Source organism: Amblyraja radiata, chromosome 11 (genome assembly GCF_010909765.2).
Source record: "Amblyraja radiata isolate CabotCenter1 chromosome 11, sAmbRad1.1.pri, whole genome shotgun sequence".
Taxonomy (NCBI): Eukaryota; Metazoa; Chordata; class Chondrichthyes; order Rajiformes; family Rajidae; genus Amblyraja; species Amblyraja radiata.
Window position 1 is genome coordinate 62,395,152 of NC_045966.1, and position 18,971 is coordinate 62,414,122.

General features: G+C 42.6%; 1 protein-coding gene across 2 annotated transcripts in view; it reads right to left on the reverse strand.

The window, feature by feature from the left end:
- The window catches only part of lcp2 (lymphocyte cytosolic protein 2), a 168,338-nt gene that overhangs the window by 73,394 nt on the left and 75,973 nt on the right, over window positions 1–18,971 (reverse strand). For both annotated transcript variants that reach the window (XM_033030013.1, XM_033030012.1), the window contains exons 6-8: window positions 16,156–16,199; window positions 15,837–16,041; window positions 11,354–11,451 (exon numbers count right to left, since the gene is read on the reverse strand). In XM_033030013.1, coding sequence (XP_032885904.1) covers window positions 11,354–11,451; window positions 15,837–16,041; window positions 16,156–16,199 — 347 coding nt within the window. The remainder of the gene's footprint in view (window positions 1–11,353; window positions 11,452–15,836; window positions 16,042–16,155; window positions 16,200–18,971) is intronic.

The following is an 18,971-nucleotide window of genomic DNA, read 5'->3' on the forward strand; positions in this document are numbered from 1 at the left end:
TTGACGCTGTAATTAAGAAGCTAAAAAGCACAGTGTGCGGTAAGTCCTTTAAAAGAGGGGGGGAGGGGGGAAAGAAGGGGGAGAGAGGGGGAAGGAAGAGTGGAGACAACTTTTAAGAAGCCAGAGATACACGGCTGTGAAGTTCGGCGGACATTAACATTACCGGTCAGTTATCCTTGGTTCTGAAAACTACTGCTTATGTTTGTTTTTCCCAATGAGTCAATGAAATTCACCGGTCAGCACCGGCTACAACCTACGAGAACCTTCGACCTCCTGGCAACCCGCTAGGACCTCCAGGCGACCCACCTACAGCACGAGAATTCTCGCTACTCTCGCTACATGTTGAAAAATTTGCGGCGACCATAATGAGGCCGTGACTAGTTCCCAGAATGCGGGAACTCCTCACGACCATGAAGGCGACTCCCCGGCAACCAGCCACGAACATGTGGCGACCATGTGGCTACTGCATAGTCTCCTGCAGTTGCTTAAAAAGTCGCTTAAGTGGGACAAGCCCATTAGGAGGTAGATAGGATATTCTGTGGGAGCAATCAAGACTCCATGATAGCGTGTTGCCTCCCTGGTCATAGTCATAGAGAGATAGTGTGGAAACAGGCCCTTCGGCCCAACTTGCCCACACTGACCAGCGTTCCAGCTACACTAGTCCCACCTGCCCTTGTTTGGTCCATATCCCTCCAAACCTGTCCTATCCATGCACCTGTCGAACTGTTTCTTAAATGTTGGATAGTCCCTGCCTCCATTATCTCCTCTGGCAGCTTCTTCCATACACCCACTACCTTTTGTGTGAAAAAGTTACCCTTCAGATTCTTATTAAATCTTTTCCACTTCACCTTAAACCTATGTCCTCTAGTCCTCGATTCACCTACTCTTGGCAAGAGCTTGACAAGATCTTTTCTATAACATGGTGCCTAGAACTGAACACAACACTCTAAATGTGGCCTCACCAACATCTTATACAACTGAAATATGACTGCTCAATTTCTACACAATACTAATGAAGGCCAATGTGTCAAAAGCCTTTTTGATCACTCTATCTACCTGCGACTCCACCTTCAAGGAACCATGCACCTGCATTCCTAGATCCTTCTGCTCTACAACAATCCCCAGAGCCCTATCATTCACTGGTGCCAGGGTCCAGGATGTCTCTAAACGGTTGCATAACATTCTCATAGGGGAGGGTAAGTCGTTGTGCACAAGTGTAGGAAGGAACTGCAGATCTTGCTTTACATTGAAGAGAGTTCTGTCTTCAAAGTACTGGAGTACCTCAGCAGGTCAGGTGGAATTTCTGGAGAAAAGGAATAGGTGACGTTTTGAATCGGAATCCAGTGGAAGGCGGAAAGGGGGTGGAGACAGGAAGATATGACTTGTGGTGGGATCACTAACTTCCATTCTGCCCCCAAATTCACCTGGACTGACCATTAGAAACCTACTGAATTTTCAAAATGTGTTCAGGGAAGTTTCTTCAGGCAATATGTGGAGGGCTCTACATGGGAGAGGGCAAAGGTTGACCTACTCTTCAGATATTGGGAAAGGCACATGACTAAACTATCCTTGTGTGAGCCTTTTGAGACCAGTGATAACTGTTCTATTAACTTTAACATAGTTATTGATAAAGACAGGGTGGGCACTCAAGTTAAAATTCTGAATTGGGACATGGCAAACTTTGATGGTATTAGACAGGAACTTGCTGAAGTAGATTAGAGTTGGTTGTTTGTAGGCAAAGGAATGTCCAGAAAGTGGGATTCTTTTAAAAATGTAATGACAAAAGTTCAGGGCATGCAAAGCATGTTAGAGTGAAGGACAAGGTAGGTGGGCGTAAGGAAGCTTGGTCGACGAGAGAAATGGAGGCTCTGGTCAGGAAAATGGAGGCATGTGACAGGAGTAGGCAGCTGCAATTAATTGTATCCCCAGGAGTTTTGTGAACTCAGTAAGGAACTCAGGAGGGCAAAAAAGGGCAGGAGGTAGCTCTGGCAGCTAATATTAGGGGAAATCCAAAGGGTTTTGATGTAGATTAAGGGTAACGAGATATAGAATAGAGCCCCTCAGAAATCAAACCAGTCATATCTGTGTAGAGCTACTGGAGCTGGGAAAGGTCCTTAATAAATATATCTCCTCTGATTTTACTTTGAGGAAAGACATGTCGACTGGAGAATTTGGGACAGTTATGCAAGTGTCTTGAGGACAGTCGGTATTACTGTTGAGGAGGTGCTTAACATCCAAACCCAAATGAAGGTAGATAAATCTCCTGGGCCTGATCAGATATATCTGAGGACACTGTGGGAAGATAGTGAAGAAATAGCAGGCACTCTGGCTGAGATATATGAATCATCATTAGATATGGTTTAGTACCAAGAAACTGGAGGGTGGCTAATGTTTAGCCTCTCTAGAAGATGGGCTGCCAGGAAAATCCTGGGAACTATAGATCAGGGAGCCTAACATCTGCATTGACAAAGTTTTACTGAAGAGTATTCTGAGAGAAAAGATATATATGCATTTGGATAGTCAGCTGATGATTAGGGATAGTCAGCCTGCTTTTGTACGTGGTGAGATCATGTCTCACGAATCCAAATTTTTTGAAGAAGGGTGGCACAATGGTGTAGTGGTAGAGTTGTTACCTTACAACAGCAGAGATCAGGGTTTGAACCTGACTATGGGTGCTGTCTGTACATAGTTTGTATGTTCTCCCTGTGACTGCGTGGGTTACCTTCAGGTACTCTGCTTTCATCCCACATACCAAGAATGTGCAGGATTGCAGGTTAACTGGCTTTAGTAAATTGTCCCTACTCTATAGGCAAGGCAAGGCAAGGCAAGGCAAGGCAAGGCAACTTTATTTATATAGCACATTTCATACACGAGGCAGACTCAAAGTGCTTCACATAAAAACATGTCATACAATAAAATAAAATGAAATAATAAAATGAAATAAAATAGAAGAATTAAAATAAAATAAAAGCAAAGTTAAAAATGCATTATAAAAAGTGCAAAAGTTAAAAGTGCAATGTAGTTAAGATTTAGCTGAAAGCTAAAGTAAACATAAAAGTTTTCAGTCTTATTTTAAAAGTGGTCAAAGTTGAGGCAAGTCTTAAATCTTCAGGAAGTTTATTCCAGCTATTTGTTGCATAGTAACTAAATCCTGCTTTCCCATGTTTTGTATTTACTCTGGGAATCACTAACAGATTGGTCTCAGAAGATCTTAGATCTAGAAGGCTTATATAGTGGAAGCATGTCAGTGATATACTTTGGCCCTAAACCATATAGTGATGTATAGGTGAGCAGCAGGATTTTGAAATCAATTCTCTGACATACAGGGAGCCAATGTAAGGATTTAAGAATTGGTGTAATGTGTTCAAATGTTTTGGTCTTTGTTAGAACTCTAGCAACAGCGTTCTGAACAAGCTGTAGCTGCCTGACAGTTTTTTTTCGGAAAACCTGCAAGGAGACCGTTACAATAATCTAGCCTACTAGTAATAAAGGCATGTACAAGTTTTTCTAAGTCTTGAGCTGACATGAGTCCTCTTAATCTTGCTACGCTTTTGAGGTGATAGTAGGCTGATTTTGTTACTGATTTGATGTGACTGTCGAAATGTAAATCTGAATCCATAATAACCCTGAGATTTCTGGCTTTGTTTGAAGTTTTCAGGGACAGAGAGTGAAGGTGTTGGGTTACTTTAAGCCTTTCTTTTTTAGCACCAAAAACAATTATCTCCGTTTTGTCCTTATTTAGGATAGAACTACTGTATGGGTGACCTCTGGTCGGCGCAGACGCAGTAGATCGAAGGGCCTGTTTCCACATTTTATTTCTAAACTGAACAAAAAAGATTGAGGATGTTATCTATATGAAGTTCAGCAAGTTCAGATAGACCCCTTTGAATGACCGGGTGTCGCTGTCAGCGACGGCAGCCTCACCAACAGTCTGTCTGTCTTTTCGTATTTTTTGTTATTTTTATTGTGTTTTTAAAAGTTTGTGTTAATGTTCTCTGGTTTGTTTTATATGGAGGGTGGGGGAGGACAAAGAAGGGAAGAGATTTAACCTTTTTTTCACCTTTCATCACAGTGAGGGATGTGGAGCATGTTTACGTCAAATGTATTTTGTGCGTTTTGTTGCTTTTTATTGGTATGACTGTACGGCAAATCAAATTTCTCATATGTTGCAAAACATTCTTGGCTAATAAAGTATGATTATGATTAGGTTGCATGGGATCCAGTGAGAGCTAGCTGACTGGATCGAGAAAAGGACACAAAGTGCTAGAGTAAATGCTGGGCTGAGGAAGGGAGTTTAATGCAGATAAGTGTAAGATAAGTATATCGGGAAGCCAAACTGGGCTGGACCTTTACAGTGAATAGCAGGGCCCTGACCAGTGTTGTAGAGCTGAGGGATCTAGGAGTGTTCCTTAAAAGTGGTGTCACAGGTAGATAGGGTGGTCAAGAAGGCTTTCAGCACATTGACCTTCATCAGTCAGGGTATTGAAGATAAATGTTGGGATGTTATGTTACAATTGTACAAGACATTGGTGAAGTCACAGTCTTCTGTTGTGTTCAGTTTTGGTCTCTTGTACAGGATAAGCTAGAAGGAGTATAGATAAGATTTATGGGGATGTTGCCAGGACATCAGGGCCTGAGCTCTAGGGAGGGGTTGTGCAGGCTATGCATTTATTCCTTGGAGCGTGAGAGGATGAGGGGTGATCTTTTAGAGGTGTACACATCATGAGGGGATAGACAGGCTAGTTTTTTTACCCAGGGTAGGGGAATCAAGAACCAGAGGACATAGGTGAAAGATTTAATAAAAACCTGAGTGGCATACATCCACCATCAACATGAGGATGATGGATATATGGAACAAGCTACCAGAGGATGTAGTTGAGACAGGCACTATAACAACATTTAAAAGTCATATGGACAGGTACATGGATAGGAAAGGAGAGGGATCTGGCCAAACACAGGCAGATGGGACCTCATAGTGTATATGGGGCATCTTGGTCGGCGCAAATAGCAATGTACCAATCACCGCCAGGCATACCACTGGCCATAGGCCTCCAGTCTGAACAAAAACCTTACACCATCACCTCTGCTTTCTTCCATGAAGCCAATTTTCTATCCTGTCTGAAGAAGGGTCTCGGCCCCAAATTCCACCTCATCCATGTTCTCCAAAGATGTTGCCTGGCTCCAGCACTTCGTGTCCTTTTCTCTATCCGGTCAGCTTGCCCTCCCTGTATCCCATACGATTAGAGCAGTCTAAAATGTGGAACCTTACCAAATGCCTTGCTGAAGTTCATTCAGACAATGTCTATAGCTTTGCCCTCATCAACCTTTTTGGTTACTTCAAAAAACTCAAGATTCGTGAGACACGATCTTCCATGTACAAAACCATGCTGACTGTCCTTAATCAGACACTGTCCACCCAAGTACATGTATATCATATCCCTCAGAATACTTTTGAGTAGCTTGCCTAACACAGATATTAGGCTCACTGGTCTAAAATTCCCAGGCTTTTCCTGGCAGCCTATCTTAAATAGAGGCACAACATTTGCCACCCCTCAAGGAATAAAGTCCCAGACGCCCCAGCCTCTCCTTATAGCTCAGACCCACAAGTCCTGACAACACCCGTGTAAATCTTCTCTGCACTCCTTCTAGCTTAACAGTATCCTTCCTACAGCAGGGTAATCAAAACAGAACAAAATACTCCAAAGGCGGCCTCACCATGTGTTGCAGTTTGGGAAGTCGATTCAGGGAAGGACGTTTATAGTGAATAATAGTGTCCTCGGGAACGTTGTAGAGCAGAGTGGTCTCAGAAAACGTAGTTCCCTGAAAGTGGAGTCACTGGTAGATAGGGTGGTGAAGAAGGCATTTGGCACTGGCGTTCAACAATCAGGGAATAGAGTTTACAGTGCATTCAGAAAGTATTCAGACCCCTTCACTTTTTCCACATTTTGTTACGTTACAGCCTTATTCTAAAATGGATTAAATTCTTTTTTTTTTATCATCAATCTACACACGATACCCATAATAAAAAAGCAAAAACAGGTGTTTGGAAATTTTTGCTGTCATTCAAAAGAAATAACTGAAATATCACATTTATCACAAATATCACAAGGATGTCAACAAAATAGAGGGAGTACAGAGGAGATTTACTAGAATGTTGCCTGGGTTTCAGCAACTAAGTTACAGAGAAAGGTTGAACAAGTTAGGGCTTTATTCTTTGGAGCGCAGAAGGTTAAGGGGGGACTTGATAGAGGTCTTTAAAATGATGAGAGGGATAGGCAGAGTTGACATGGATAAGCTTTTCCCACTGAGAGTAGGGAAGATTCAAACAAGGGGACATGACTTGAGAATTAAGGGACAGAAGTTTAGGGGTAACATGAGGGGGAACTTCTTTACTCAGAGAGTGGTGGCTGTGTGGAATGAGCTTCCAGTGAAGGTGGTGGAGGCAGGTTCGTTTTTATCATTTAAAAATAAATTGGATAGTTATATGAACGGGAAAGGAATGGAGGGTTATGGTCTGAACGCAGGTGTATGGGACTAGGGGAGAATACGTGTTCGGCACGGACTAGAAGGGTCGAGATGGCCTGTTTCCGTGCTGTAATTGTTATATGGTTATATGTGTAGGAAGAAACTGCAGATGCTGCTTTACACCGAAGATAGACACACAATGCTGACCCGCTGAGTTACTCCAGCATTTTGTGTCTGTCCCATATGACAGATGTGTCTTACTCAATAACAATTGTTCCACGTGTACCCTTCCAAGCTCCTACCTAATCCGTGCTGTAATTGTTATATGGTTATATGGTTTACACAAGTATTCAGACCCTTTACTCAGTACTTTGTTGAGGCACCTTTGGCAGCGATTACAGCCTCAAGTCTTCTTGGGTATGACGCTACAAGCTTGGCCCACCTGTATTTGGGTAATTTCTCCCATTCCTCTCTGCAGATCCTCTCAAGCTCTGTCAGGTTGGATGGGGAGCGTCGATGCACAGCTATTTTCAGGTCCCTCCAGAGATGTTTGATCGGGTTCAAGTCTGGGCTCTGGCTGGGTCACTCAAGGACATTCACAGACTTGTCACAAAGCCACTCCTGCATTGTCTTGGCTGTGTGCTTAGGGTCGTTGTCCTGTTGGAAGGTGAACCTCCGCCCCAGTCTGAGGTCCAGAACACTCTGGAGCAGGTTTTCATCAAGGAGCTCTCTGTATTTTGCTCCGTTCATCTTTTCCTCGATCCTGACTAGACTCCCAGTTCCTGCCACTGAAAAACATCCCCACAGCATGATGCTGCCACCACCATGCTTCACCGTAGGTATGGTATTGGCCAGGTGATGAGCGGTGCCTGGTTTCCTCCAGATGTGATGCTTGGCATTCAGGCCAAAGAGTTCAATCTTGGTTTCATCAGACCAGAGAATCTTGTTTCTCATGGTCTGAGAGTCCTTTAGGTGCCTTTTGGCAAACTCCAAGTGGGCTGTCATGTGCCTTTTACTGGCCACTCTACCATTAAGGCCTGATTGGTGGAGTGCTGCAGATATAGTTGTCCTTCTGGAAGGTTCTCCCATTGCCACAGAGGAACCTCCCTGACCAAGGCCCTTCTCCCCCGATTGCTCAATTTGACTGTGCGGCCGGCTCTATGAAGAGCCCTGGTGGTTCCAAAGTTCTTCCATTTAAGAATGACGGAGGCCTCTGTGCTCTTCGGGGCAATGCTGCAGACATTGTTTTATACCCTTCCCCAGATCTGTGCCTCGACACAATCCTGTCTCGGATGTTTACGGACAATTCCTTCGTCTTCAAGGCTTGGTTTTTGCTCTGACATGCACTGTCAACTGTGGGACTTGATATAGACAGGTGTGTGCCTTTCCAAAACATGTCCAATCTATTTAATTTACTACTGACAGACTCCAATCAAGTTGTAGAAACATCTCAAGGATAATCAATGGAAAAACGATGAACCTCAGCTTATTTTTGAGTGTCATAGCAAAGGTTCTGAATACTTATGTCAATGTGATATTTCAGTTATTTCTTTTTAATTACTTTGCAAAAATGTCTAAACACCTGGATTCGCTTCTTCATTCTGGGGTATTGTGTGTAGATTGATGATAAAAAAAATGAATTGAATCCATTTTTAAATAAGGCTGTAACGTAACAAATTGTGGAAAAAGTGAAGGGGTCTGAATACTTTCTGAACGCACTGTAGAAGTTGGAATATTATGTTGCATTTGTACAAGACTTTGGAGGCTGAACCTGTCGCATTATCTTCATTTTTGGATACCCTGCTTGAAGCAGAAAATTCTGAAAATCATAAGAAAGATGAGTAGTTTGCAACATGTTTAACTCAAGAACTTATGTACTCAGAAAGCATGATTGGAAAAGATGTTAATATTATGATGGGATGTTAAGGATATTAGGAGAAGCGATAAATAGATTTATCAGATGTAAAATCCACATTAAACAGGAAATAATATTGTCTATTAGACCTATTTGATAGGTAACGGGAAGAATTGTTTTCTCATAACAGGAAAGAGGAGGCTAAACAATGATCAATGGTGAATTGTTTCAAAGGTGAGTCGTGGGAATATAAAAATGCAATGGATCATGTAAATCTTTGAAACACTCTGGGTTCGCTCATGATGTTTCGCAGTGAGTAGTGTTGAGGCTTTGAATAGTTGACTTGTTTGAGAAACTCACCACGGCTCAATGAGATGTTCTTTGTGTCTGTCCTAACTGAGCCATAATTAAGAGGGCAACTGGTCCCCATGTGAAAGCCAGATTCAGGGTGCAGGTAATGCACAACATTCCCTCCAACACTGCTAAGATGCCAATAAGCTGGATAGAAGGTAGAGAAGATTTAACAAGATGTTGCCAGGACCTGAGGGTCTGAGCAATAAGGAGAGGTTTGGCAGGATACATTGTATTCTTTGGAGCACAGGAGGCTGAGAGATGAGAGATAAGAGGAGTATAAAATCATCATAAAATTGTATGCAATAGTAGATTTAGGCCATTCGGCCCAGCAAGTTTACTACGCCTTCAATCATGGCTGATCTATCTCTCCCTCCTAACCCCATTCTCCTGCTTTCTCACCATAACTTCTGACATCCGTACTAATCAAGAATCTATCTCGGCCTTAAATATATTATCTCACTCTGCCTCCACAGCCGTCTGTGGCAAAGAATTCCACCGATTCACCACCCTCTGACTAAAGACATTCCTCCTCATCTCCTTCCTAAAAGAAGATCCTCTAATTCTGAGCCTATGACCTCGACTCTCCCACTAGTGGAAAACCCGCTCCACATCCACTCTGTCCAAGCCTTTCACTATTCTGTACGTTTCAATAGGGCCCCCCCCTCATTCTTCTAAACTGCAGCGAATATAGGCCCAGTGCCGACAAACGATCATCATATGTTAACCTACTCATTCTTGGGATCATTCTTGTAAACCTCCTCTGGACCCTCTCCAGAGCCAGCACATCCTTCCTCAGATATGGTGCCTAAAATTGCTCACAATATTCCAAATGCAGCCTGACCAGCATCTCATAGAGCCTCAGCATTACATCCTGTTTTTGAATATAAGCTCTGACGAAATAAATGCTAGCATTGCGTTTACTTTCTTTACTACTTGTCCAACTTGCAGATCAACATTTTGGGAATCCTGCAGGACTAGGGATGAAGCCGCTCCTGAATCTGGTGCTACGCGCGCTCAAAGATTTGTTCGCAAAGAAGAGAAAATTACCAGGGTGCAAATCATCCTAAAATTTCTTGGCTGATTTTCTGAGGGAGGATGGAGTTGATGGGAGGAAGATTGGTTTGTGCGATGGACTGAGTTGCATCCACAAATTTCTGCAATTTCTTGCAGTCTTGGGCAGAGCTTAAGCCAAAACCAATCGCTTAGAGCAAAAGGTGATACTAACTGTTGCAACATTGTCATTTTTTTTCATGTCACACATTTGCCTGTCTACATACTTTAAGGAATACCTGCTAATTTATGTATTCATGGAATTTTAAAAGATGTTTAATTCAATCTGAGGATCAATTTGCATGCTTTTGTTACCTTTTAGAGGAACATTGTCTAAACAACGGCGGATACCTGACAGGCCCATATTTAAAGAGAATCTTAACCCCACAATAGCTGTAAGTAACCCCTGCATTCCCTCTCTCTCCATCCCGTCCCCACCCAAGTCGCACCACGTTCCCGTTCTCATCTAGCAAACAACTAACAATGGCCTATTTATTTTATCATCGAAACTTTTTCGCATTTCTTTCATTGATTTGTTCTATGTCCACCGGGTGGCGCCGTCAGTGATAGCAGCCTTGCCAATGATCTGTTTGTCTTTTCGTCTTTTTTGTTGTTTTTAGTGTGTTTTAAAAGTTTCTGTTAATGTTCTCTGGTTTGATTTATGTGGGGGGGGGGAACTTTTTTCAATCTCTTACCTTGCCAGAGATGCGATTGTTTTCCGGATCGTATCTCCGGTCGCTCTGCGGCCTAACATCATGGAGTTGGCGGCCTTGCTTGCGACTGACTTTGAGCCCCACCGCGGGGTGTGGACTTACCATCGGAGCCGATCCCTTGCCTGGGATTGACGCACCAACCGCGGCCTGCAGATTTCACCATCGAGGAGCTCGCAATCTCATGTAGAGACCGATGTCGGGAAGCTCCAAAGTCGCAGAACGTTCGACCAGCCCCGACCCGGGGTCGATCGCCCAGCAGGGGGAGCTGATATCCCCCCCAATGCAGGAGTTTGATCGCCCCGACGCGGAGGGCCCGACCGCCGGCTACGGGAGCCAAGATCGTCCCGTCAACAGAAGGCTCGAGACCCCGTCCGTGGGAGAACAAAGATTGAACTTTTTTTTTGCCTTCCATCACAGTGAGGAATGTGGTGGATGTTTATGTTAAAATGTATTTTGTGTGTCTTGTTGCATTTTACTGGTATGACTGTAAGGCAAATCAAATTCCTCGTATGTTGCAAAACATACTTGGCGCATAAAGTATGATTATGATGTCTCTCCACGTCACTATCCATACCTCTCGTTTCCCTTTCCCCTGACTAGTCTGAAGGGTCGAAACCTGAACTTTCACACATTCCTTCTCTCCAGGGATACTGCCTGTCCTGCTGAGTTACTCCAGGATTTTGTGCCTCTCGCTCAATAAAGAGTTGGGATAAGGAGAATGTTTAACTCTTTGCTTCCACATTGCATCATCAGATATGTTTTTAATGTCAGGTTTTGTGTCCCACTCTTTGATTTCACTCAATAATACAACTATTTATCAAAAAGCAGGAAATAAAATGATAAAGGCAAATGAATGGTGTCACTGAATGTTTCTGCCCACCATACTGTATCACGCTATAACTCAATATTCACTTACAATACTGCGCTTGTTTCCAGCCGGTACAATTGGCACTGATCCAGGTCGTTGAGGTGGAAGGGGTGGCTGACCTTCAGCTTTTAGAGTTGTTCGTTTATCTAAAAGGCAAGAATAACATTTTATTTTCATGTTTATACCTTATATCTTATGAATTAATTTTCAGCTGATTTAGCCGCATCTAAAGCTCCTTTACACAGCTACCCATCTACTATCCCATTTACTCTTGAGGTGATCCAACATTCTGCTACTTATTTTCTAACTTGCTCTAAATCCAACTCATACCAGGTCCATGTAATATCTGATCTAAATTGGCCAATGGTTAAACAATGACTCAGTATTTAAATTCTCATCCTTGCTCTCAAATCCCTCTATTCGCTTATCTCACCCTCTCTCTGAAATCTAAATGAGTACGGTACTTTGTGCCTGTATACATCGAGGAGAAAGACGGAGGGCTGTGGGATCAGTGTGTACAATACCAATATACTTAGACAGTTGAGATTGAGAAGGAGGTGGTCCTAAAGCTCTTAAAGAACATTAAGGTGGATAAATACCCAGAGCCTGATGGAATCCATCTTAGATTATTGGGAAAGACAAGAGAGACGATTGTGGGGTTTTGATGAGGATTTTTGTTTCTTCTGCAGCCATAAGCAAGGTTCCAAAGGACTTAAGAGTGGCTAATGTTGTCCCTTTGTTTTAGAAAGGAAGTAGAGAGAATCCAGGGCATTATAGGCTGATGAGCCTCACGTCAGAGGTAGGGAATCTAGCAGAGAGAATTCTTTGAGATAGGATTTACTCCCATTTAGAAGAGAATAGGCTAATTAATGATAGCAAGCATGGTTTTGTACGCGGCAGGTCATGTCTCATTAACTTGATGGAGTTTTTGACGAGGTGACAAAGAAGATTGAAGAAGGCGTGGATGTTGTATACATGGATCTATGTAAGGCTTTTGGTAAGATTCCTTATGGATTTATGGGATTCACGATGACTTGGTCATATAAATTTGGCAGGTCTATGACCAGTGAAGTTCCGCAGTGATCTGTGCTGGGACCTCTACTCTTTGTGATATACATAACTACAAAATTACAACATTCTTAAGGGGTTGGACAGGCTAGATGCAGGAAGATTATTTTATATTTATTCTATATTTATTTCAGATTTCCAGTACTTGCAGTTTTTGGTACAGAATTGCTCTGGTGAAAATCAGGCCCACTGTACAACACCCTCTATTCTGGCCAACCAACTTTCCACTGCTTTAGCTCACAGCAACAATAGTTTGACATTTCCATTCTCAAACCAACCAACCAATTAGATTTGGTTAATTTGGGGGAACTGATATCCGAGTCAAAGGATTATGTTTCTTACACAATACAGCAAATAATCCAGGTGTTTGAGTACTAAATATGGTATAGATAGGGTAGACAGTTAGAAGCTTTTTTCCAGGATAGAAAAATCAAATACAAGAGGGCAGAGCTTTCTGGTGAGAAGGACAAGGTTTAAAGAAGATGTGCGGGGCAAGCTTTTTTTTGCAGAGGGTGGTGATTGCCTGAAACGGGCTGCCAGGGATGGTGGTTGAAGCAGATACGTTAGTGATATTTAAAAGACTTCTGGGTAAGCATATGGATATGCAGGGAAAGGAGGGATATAGGTTACGTGCCGGTAGATAAGTTTTAGCATCATGGTCGGCACAGACATTGTCTATTCTATGTTCTATGTTCTAACGAAATGCAAGATTGTTGTAGACATCATCATTTCATTTAGACTATAAACTGAAGTCACATCAGTTCAATGTTTGTTCATGGCTATAACCTCACAGCTTTGGTTCATTTGCCATGATTATTTACACTAAACCACTGCCTGGCTATCCTTCTGATAATATGGATACCAGACACTACCATAAAAGATGATAGGTGGAGACAGGAGGTAGGGCGTGACAAGGGGACACAGCAGGTACCACAGCTGCTTCACTGCTGCTTCACTGCTCTAGGATCCTGGATCTGTTAGCAACATAGACTTGTAAGGTATTTGAAAGGTCCTACTTGGCAGGCTGGTCCAGAAGGTTAAAACAAGTTGGCTAATAGGATCCACATTTACTTTGTAATAGGAGGCAGAGAGCAGTGGTGGAAGGATGTTTTTTTTTAATTGAAAATATATGTCCAGGAATTGCTGATGAAACTGTTATTGCGTGGGATGCATATTGATGACCTGGATGTGAAAGGAGGATGTATGATTAGTAACCTTGTGAATGACATGAAAGCTGCGGTTGTGGATAGAGAAGAAGGTTGACAAAAGCACCTAACAGTGCCCTCCATAATGTTTGGGACAAAGACCCATCATTTATTTATTTGCCTCTGTACTCCACAATTTGAGACTTGTAATAGAAAAAATCACATGTGGTGAAAGTGCACATTGTCAGATTTTAATAAAGGCCATTTTTATACATTTTGGTTTCACCATGTAGAAGTTACAGCAGTGTTCCCCCATTTCAGGGCACTATAATGCTTGGGACACAGCAATGTCATGTAAATGATAGAAGTTATGTTTAGTATTTTGTTGCATATCCTTTGCATGCAATGACTGCTTGAAGTCTGCGACTCATGGACATCACCAGTTGCTGGGTGTCTCTATTGTGATGCTCTGCCAGGCCTGTATTGCAGCCATCTTTAGCATATGCTTGTTTCGGGGGCTTTCAGTTTACTCTTTCAGTCCCCTTCAGTTTACCCTTCAGCATATAAAAGGCATGCTGAATTGGGTTGAGAAAGGGTGATTGACTTGGCCACTCAAGAATTTACAATTTTTTAGCTTTGAAAAATTGCTTTGTTGCTTTAGCACTATGTTTGAGATCATTGTCTTGCTGTAGAATGAACTGCCAGCCAATGGGTTTTGAGGCATTTGTTTGAACTTGAGCAGATAGGATGTGTCTATACACTTCAGAATTCATTATTCTACTACCATCAGCAGTTGTATAATCAATGAAGATAAGTGATCCTTCAACAGCCATACATGCCCAGGCCATAACACCCCCACCACCGTGTTTCACAGATGAGGTGGTATGCTTTGGATCTTGAGAAGTTCCTTCTCTCCTCCATACTTTGCTCTTGCCATCACTCTGATATAAGTTAATCTTCACCTCATCTGTCCACAAGACCTTTTGTCTAGAACTGTGGTTGTTCTTTTAAGTACTTCTTGGCAAACTGTAACCTGGCCATCCTATTTTTGCGGCTCTGTATTTCTGTTCATGAAGTCTTCTGCAGACTGTGGTCATGGACAAATCCCCACCTAATTCCTGAAGAGTGTTATGCCCCTGTCCCACTTAGGAAACCTGAACGGAAACCTCTGGAGACTTTGCTCCCCACCCAAGGTTTCCGTGCGGTTCCCGGAGGTTTTTGTCAGTCACTCTACCTGCTTCAACTACCTGCAACCTCCGGATGGAAACCTTGGGTGGGGCGGAAAGTCTCCAGAGGTTTCCGTTCAGGTTTCCTAAGTGGGACAGGGGCATAAGTGGGACAGGGGCATTACAGGTGTTGGACAGGTGTTTCGGGATGTTTCTTTATTATAGAGAGAATTCTTCTGTCATCAGCTGTGGATGACTTTCTTGGCCTGCCAGTCCCTTAGCAATTAGTAAGCTCATCAGTGCTCTCTTTCTTCTTAATGATGTTCCAAACAGTTGATTTTGGCAAGGCTAATGTTTGGCTGATGTCTCTAACAGTTTTATTCTTGTTTCTCAGTCTCATAATGGCTTATTTGACTTTCATTGACACAACTTTGGTCCTCATGTTGATAAACAGCAATAAAAGCTTCCAAAGGCGATGGAAAGACTGGAGGTAAGACTAGCTCTCTAATACTTGCATTAAGGAGGCAATTAAACACACCTGAGCAATTACAAATACCTGTGAACCCATGTATCCCAGGCATTATGGTGCCCTGAAATGGGGGCATTTCAATGTATAAACACAGCTGTAATTTCTACATGGTAAAACCAAAATGTATAAACATGGCCTTTAATAAAATCTGACAATGTGCACTTTAACCACATGTGATTTTTTCTATAACAAATCTCAAATTGTGGAGTACAGAGGCAAATAAATAAATGATGGGTCTTTGTCCCAAACATTATGGAGGGCACTGTATATTTTGCTTGGGTAGCTTACAACCCTGTGGTATGAACATTCAATTATTTAATATTAAGTAACTTCTACTTACTCCCCTCCCCTCCCGCTTATCCCCTTCCTCCATCCTAGTCAGTTTACCAGTTCCACACAATGACAGAATGACAGAACAGGCTTTAAGGACTACATGGACTAGTACAGTTCCTGTCTTTCTTTATTTCTTTGAAAAGCTTTCGCCTAACTTTCTTCAATTTTGTACAGATCAAGTGTCATGATAAATCTTCTGATCCTGTAATCTCACTGAGACTTCAATTCTCTGCTATTTATGACACACAGTTATGCTAACTTGAAGCCAAGTGCTGATTTTAGAATGTTACCTGCATAATCGGAATCATTGGAGATGGGTTTTGCTGCAAATATTTTGGACTGATGGGCTTCTTCATTATTTGAAGGTGGCGGTTCATAATCATTGTCACTGTTGTGCCCTTCCACTTCTTCATTTGGGGATTCATAATCTCCATCATCATCCGCAGATTCATGTCCTTGGTCTGGATCCTCATAGTCATCATCATCATCCTCTGTCTAAAGCACATCACTTAGGTTTAACATCAAAAGACTACAAGGAACATCAATGAAAATATTTCAGCTGCTATTTTCAGTTAATCTTATTATAAAAAGGTATTTAAGATGACTTACAAATTCATCTGAATCCCATCCAAGGTCTTCATTTCGTTTGGGATCTATAAAACAGAGTAAAATAAACAAACATGCAACATGACATCTCAGCTGAAACAAGATTACAGCCTTGGGATGGCATTTCTAGTACATAGTGCTTTCAACACAGTAAAACTGACTTAATTGAGCTGCCCCCTGATTTTGCTTTGTAGGAAGTGATGGCATTCAAGTCCTGCCACATTTGCCGGACAACCGCCTCATCCTCCAGCTTAGAGCGAAAGTCCCTTTAGGCCATTTTAACCAGTGTACCCGATGTGGCCTCCTGTACATTGATGAGACCAATCATTGACTTGGCAATCGTTTTGCTGAACATGCGTTCGGTCAGCCAAAACATGCAGGATCTCCCAGTCACTATTAATTTTAACTCCTCTTCCCATTCTCCGACTGACCTTTCTGTCCTGGGCCTCCTCCATTGTGAGGCCACATGCAAACTGGAGAAACACCTCATATTTTACTTGGATAGCTTACAATCCAATGGTATGAACATTGAATTTTCCAATTTTAGGTAACTACATACCCCCGCCCCCCCCCCCCCTCTCTCTTCGTCCCCCATATACCCCCGCCTCTATGCCCCACCTTGTCTCGCATCTATTTCTCCCTTTCCCCTCCACTTCCACGTACATTCCTTCCTCTAGTTTCACAATTCATAACTCTTCTATCCCTTTGTCTCACACCTACTGTATTTTCATTCTCTGGCCTGTGTGCAACCATCTGCCTTTCAAATAACCCTCCTCACCCGTGTGGCCTATTACCTGCCTGTCCTCTCTTCCAACATATAATTGTACCTGCCTCTACCACTTCCGTAGGCAGTGTGTTTCACATACCCACATACATACAGTTTGTTAAATAAAGTTATCTCTCAGGTCCCCTTTAAATCTTTCTCCAATCTTGATGTCATTGAAGGTACCATGAAACACAAGGACATAGGACATACTCTTGTATGTGTTAAATGCAGTCAGATTCCATTGAAGTTAGTTAATAACTCAGCCCATTCCTAAGATTGTATACATTGACAACAGTTTGTTTTCATCCAATAATAACAGCAGTTAATTGAGGAGCTAATCAGTGGCCAAGAGATTAATTCAATATGAATTTGAGATCCTTGAAGACTGAAAAAGGTGAATTTATTATGAGGAACAAGGAAATGGCAGATGAGTTGAACAGGTACTTTGGATCCATCTTCACTAAGGAGGACACAAACAATTTTCCTGTACTAGTGGCCAGAGGATCTGGGATGACGTAGGAACTGAAGGAAATCCACATTTGGCAGGAAATGGTGCTGGATAGACTGATGGAACTGAAGGCTGATAAATCCCCAGGGCCTGATGGCCTGCATCCCAGGGTACTTAAGGAAGTGGCTCAAGAAATCGTGGATGTATTGGTGATAATTTTCCAATGTTCTATAGATTCAGGATCAGTTCCTGTGGATTGTAGGGTAGCTAATGTTATCCCACTTTTTAAGAAAGGCGGGAGAGAGAAAACAGGGAATTATAGACCAGTTAGCCTGAGATCAGTGGTGGAGAAGATGCTGGAGTCAATTATAAAAGATGAAATAGCAGCACATTTGGATAGCAGTAACAGGATCGGTCCAAGTCAGCAGGGATTTACAAAAGGGAAATCATGCTTGACTAATCTTCTGGAATTTTTTGAGGATGTAACTAGGAAAATGGACAAGGGAGAGCCAGTGGATGCAGTGTACCTGGACTCAGAAAGCATTTGATAAAGTCCCACATAGGAGATTAGTGGGCAAAATTAGGCACATGGAATTGGGGGTAGAGTGCTGACATGGATAGAAAATTGGTTGGCAGACAGGAAATAAAGAGTAGGTATTAACGGGTCCCTTTCAGAATGGCAGACAGTGACTAGTGACCACAAGGCGCGGTGCTGGGACCGCAGCTATTTACATTATACATCAATAATTTAGATGAAGTGATTCAAAGTAACATTAGCAAATTTGCAGATGACACACAGCTGGGTGGCAGTGTGAACTGTGAGGAGGATGCTATGAGAATGCAGGGTGATTGGACAGGTTGAGTGAGTGGGCAGATGCATGGCAGATGCAGTTCACTGTGGATAAATATGAAGTTATCCACTTTGGTAGCAAAAACAGGAAAACAGATTACTATCTAAATGGGAAAATGGGAACTACAATGGTATCTGGGGGTCCTTGTTCATCAGTCAATGAAAGTAAGCATGCAGGTACAGCACGCAGTGAAGAAAGCGAATGCCATGTTGGCCTTTATAAAAAGAAAAGTTGAGTATAGGAGCAAAGAGATCGTTCTGCAGTTGTATAGGGCCCTAGTGAGACCACACCTGGAATATTGTGTGCAGTTTTGGTCCCCTAATTTGAGGAAGGACCGAATTTGATGAAGTACAGCGTAGGTTTACAATGTTAATTCCCGGGATGAAGGGACTGTCATATGCTGAGAGAATGGAGTGGCTGGGCTTGTATACTCTGGAGTTTAGAAGGATGAGAGGGCATCTTATTGAAACATATGATTATTAAGGGTTTGGACACGCTAGAGGCAGGAAACATGTTCCCGATGTTGGGAGAGTCCAGAACCAGGGGCCACTGTTTAAGAATAAGGGGGAAGTCATTTAGAACGGAGACGAGGAAACACTTTTTCTCACAGAGAGTTGTGAGTCTGTGGAATTCTCTGCCTCAGAGAGTGGTGGAGGCCGGTTCTCTGGATACTTTCAAGAGAGAGGGCTCTTAAAGATAGCGGAGTCGGGGGATAAGAAGGCAGGAACGGGGTACTGATTGGGGATGATCGGCC